Genomic DNA, 3,787 nt, shown 5'->3' on the forward strand with positions numbered 1-3,787 from the left:
GGATGATTCACACTTGCTTGCTTTGCGGTGTGTGTCGTGTTCCAGTTTAACGCTCGCTTCCAGCAGCTTCCTCGCCGTCTGAGGCGTGTGAGTTTGTCCTCACTGCTGTCCTACTCATCTGTAGGCAAAGTCGGGACTAATTGCGGCCCTGCTAATTACTGTATGCCCCAATTCCAGTTGCATGCCGTGTGCTGTATGCTTGCTTTTAATGAGACAGCTGGCATTATTACGCAATTACATCATTCTATTGAAACTCTCTGCCCACAGAGTAACCGATGGGTATGGAGGGAGACAGAACGGGAGAAAGATAAAACGAGATGAATGACAATAGGAGTGGCATTATCTGTGTACAAAAACAGCGAAACATACAATACAAAAACACACCCTGGTAGCACCACTTGCCTCAAAAGCCTACCGCAGTAATCATTGTCCTGTTCAAACATTACTGCTAATCAAGCATTATGTTTTTCTTCTGAAGAAATGATGCAAAATCTGCCAAGAATGACTGTAAGACTGTTAGTCTGACTTTACATATTCCTATGCTCATATTCATATATTATAAAGACTCAAAGCTCCTCCACATGGCAGTGAGTGAAATCAGTGACCTATGATCAGAGATGGCACAGTGTGCATACTTAATGAGTGTGATCCCCCCGGGAGGAGCAAGAGGAAGTCGTTAGGAAAGGGATGTCTATATTGCTCTGTTTGCTCACACACCCACCGTCACCCCATTGTGTGTGCAGGTATTGAGGAGCTGAGGAGGAATGGTTGCGCTCAAAGGACACTTCAGGATTTGGGCTTCCTGTGCTCGCGGCCGTTTACATTCCAGTTAGAATCGAAGGATTGATACCAATGTTCATGATTTAATAGGAATGGGGGAAAAATCCATGTAGCATTGCGGTTCTTTGTACTGTCAGCTTGACTCAGAAATCGTATTGTCATCCTACAGAGGGTGCCATGGTGTTATCGCCTACAGTTTGTACAGTTACAATGTGTTGAACCTGAACCCCGACTGATATGTTACAGAGAATATACAAGCGCACATAAGAATAGGAATATTGCATCGCAATATTTACAGAATTGCAAGAAATAGATGCTAATGTGCCAATGTATATCGGCAAGAAACCATGGCGATATGGCATGGTGAGGTTCCTGCCTGTCCTTGTACTATACTAGCTACTATATATGTAGCAACAGCCGGGAAGGGAACCGAAAGCCAAAACGTGCAAAACGTTGAAAAAATGTTTACTACGTAGAGACAAATATACACAACAAATAGATATTATACTATTATTATAATATCATTAAAATTGAACTTTTATTTCTGACATAAATATTTCTGATATATTTATTGCTGATATCTGCACTATGAATATAATCAAAATACTCAGTTCAAATGTTTTGTATAATGTACACTTTCGGCAGTTTGTGTTTCCCAGCAACAGGTGCGTTCAAACCAAACCTAGAACACCACTCATGCACATACACAGTCACACAGGCACCGATAGACACACACACACACACACAAACACACAAACACACACACCACTAGGTCGTACCTGGAGCATCAATTAGTTTCTTGTAGACGTGTAGGAAGGCAGCTTCTGACTCCTTGCTCCTCTGATTGACAGCGTCGATCTAAAGCAGCAGGCAGAGCACAACCGGATTAGGGAGACAAGACACAACAGGGACTCCAGGTTCACCGCAGGCCACAGCGGGCGTCGTGGCTTGACAAGAGTCGGGTGTTGATTGTTTGAGGGTGCAATCGCAGAAGAAATGGACGGTGTTATGGTGTTTGGAGTTGATACATATGAGAGATGTGCCGTGTTTTGCGTTGCGGGTTGCGTTATGGTCCATGGCGAGGTGTTTCGATCGGTCTACATGCCTCCCTTAATGATGTGTGAAATGTGGCTGACTTTCTTGCTTATTCCGGGGTCATAGAAAGAATAATCCTGGACTTGGTGTGATTAATATAACCACTCTCACTCATTGTCCCCCACTCCCCTCAGTCCAACCAACCAGCAAAACGACTCAAAAAGTAGAGAAACATCTAAAACAGGGGGTGTTGTTCTGCTCTTCTGGTTAGACTGCATCTTTATTGCCTGAATGAGGCACCACACCACGAGGAAACACAGCGCCACCTGCAGTACGCCCGTGTGGACATTTCCCCTCCCTCAACCAACAAGAAGCTTTGGAAGATTGAACTGAAAACAGGGTGTTTATAAACTCTTACAGAGCACCATTATTCACCAAAATCTTCAAACGGGATTCGAAAAGGTATAATTATATGATCTCCGTCACAGCTCTCAAAAAACAGAGACTATAGCGTAACTTTGGAATCACAGTAGACTGGCTTATCTACCATTCCAGATGAATTCCTGCCATTTGTGAGGCCAGCCAGCCAGTCAGATAGATAGCCAGTCAGATAGCCAGTCAGCCAGGCAGACAGCTAGTCAGCCAGCCAGCTCTGGCACAGCTTTTGAAGTGAGGGCAGCCAGTGCCAGCTAACTGGGTCATCACCGCTGGCTACAGGAGGCGAGAGGGAGGGGGGTGAGAGGGGAGGAGGAAGACAGGGAGGAAGGAGGGAGGGAGGCCTGGGAGAGTGTGAGGAGGAAGAGGAGGAGGAGGAGGAGGAGGAGGAGGAGGAGGCGGGGGACAGAGGAGCAGCTAAAAGTATGCAGAGTTATTGAGCCTCAGCAGAATACTGTAAGCCGACAACAAACACAACTTGGCACACACTTTCATTCCCCTTTCTCTGACCTGTAGGGAGCTGGGGTTTGCACGACCCAGCAGAATCAGCACTGCTCCGCGACCAAAGAATCCTGTCTGCTTACTCACACTTCATAACCCGATTAATGTAGAATAAGTCCGGACCAGCGAGGGGAGGAGGAGGTGACACGACCTGGCATGGGCCGCAGGCTGACCGGTGAGTCGTGGGCTTTCACGAAGGTTGTGTATGATGTGTATCTACGATCCATAATTAAATATAGTATGTAGATCATGTATCATGATCTACTCCAGGCCCTTGGTATACGGTGAACAAGGTGAATCAACGGACCCTCAAAGGACTGAACGGGGGGAACGCTCCTGTTTCTACTCTAAGACGAACGCAAATACAGTACGAGGAGGAGCAGACCTCACACACACAACACAGGGACCAGGCCCACTCCGGGCCCTGCCTCTACTCAGACTGTGTTGGGGTGGGTTTGATTTATACATGCAGACAGGCATACTGCCGCAGCGAGACGCCATGCAGCGTCAGCCACTGTGCTGCTCCAGCTGGGGAGAGGAAGACATTAAACATTCTCAGATGGGCTTTAGTGGACAAAACATCTGGAGCCAACTAAGCTTGGCCAAATCCACCAGCCCTTCCCTCTATGTCGCTCACAAGCTCTTCCTTCGCGCACACACACACACACACACACACACACACACACACACACACACACACACACACACACACACACACACACACACACACACACACACACACACACACACACACACACACACACACACACAATTGCACAAAATGTACACACATGCCCACAGCTGTTCAAGTTCATCGCTTGCGAATGTATGATGCAGTAGCGAGCAAGTTATGAAGCATGAGAGAGAGAGAGGGAGAGAGAGAGAGAGAGAGAGAGAGAGAGAGAGAGAGAGAGAGAGAGAGAGAGAGAGAGAGAGAGAGAGAGAGAGAGAGAGAGAGAGAGAGACTAGAGGCTAGACGGAGGGTAAACAGTGGTTCTCCTCTGGTTCTGCCAGTAATCATGACCACCATGGGTAA

The 3,787-nt window shown here is 47.1% G+C and overlaps 1 protein-coding gene across 2 annotated transcripts in view; it reads right to left on the minus strand.

Annotated features, from left to right (window-relative positions):
• The window catches only part of cux1a (cut-like homeobox 1a), a 98,533-nt gene that overhangs the window by 45,783 nt on the left and 48,963 nt on the right, over positions 1-3,787 (minus strand). For both annotated transcript variants that reach the window (XM_060056397.1, XM_060056398.1), the window contains exon 3: positions 1,560-1,638. In XM_060056397.1, the coding sequence (XP_059912380.1) occupies positions 1,560-1,638 (79 nt within the window). The remainder of the gene's footprint in view (positions 1-1,559; positions 1,639-3,787) is intronic.

Source organism: Gadus macrocephalus, chromosome 7 (genome assembly GCF_031168955.1).
Source record: "Gadus macrocephalus chromosome 7, ASM3116895v1".
NCBI lineage: Eukaryota > Metazoa > Chordata > Actinopteri > Gadiformes > Gadidae > Gadus > Gadus macrocephalus.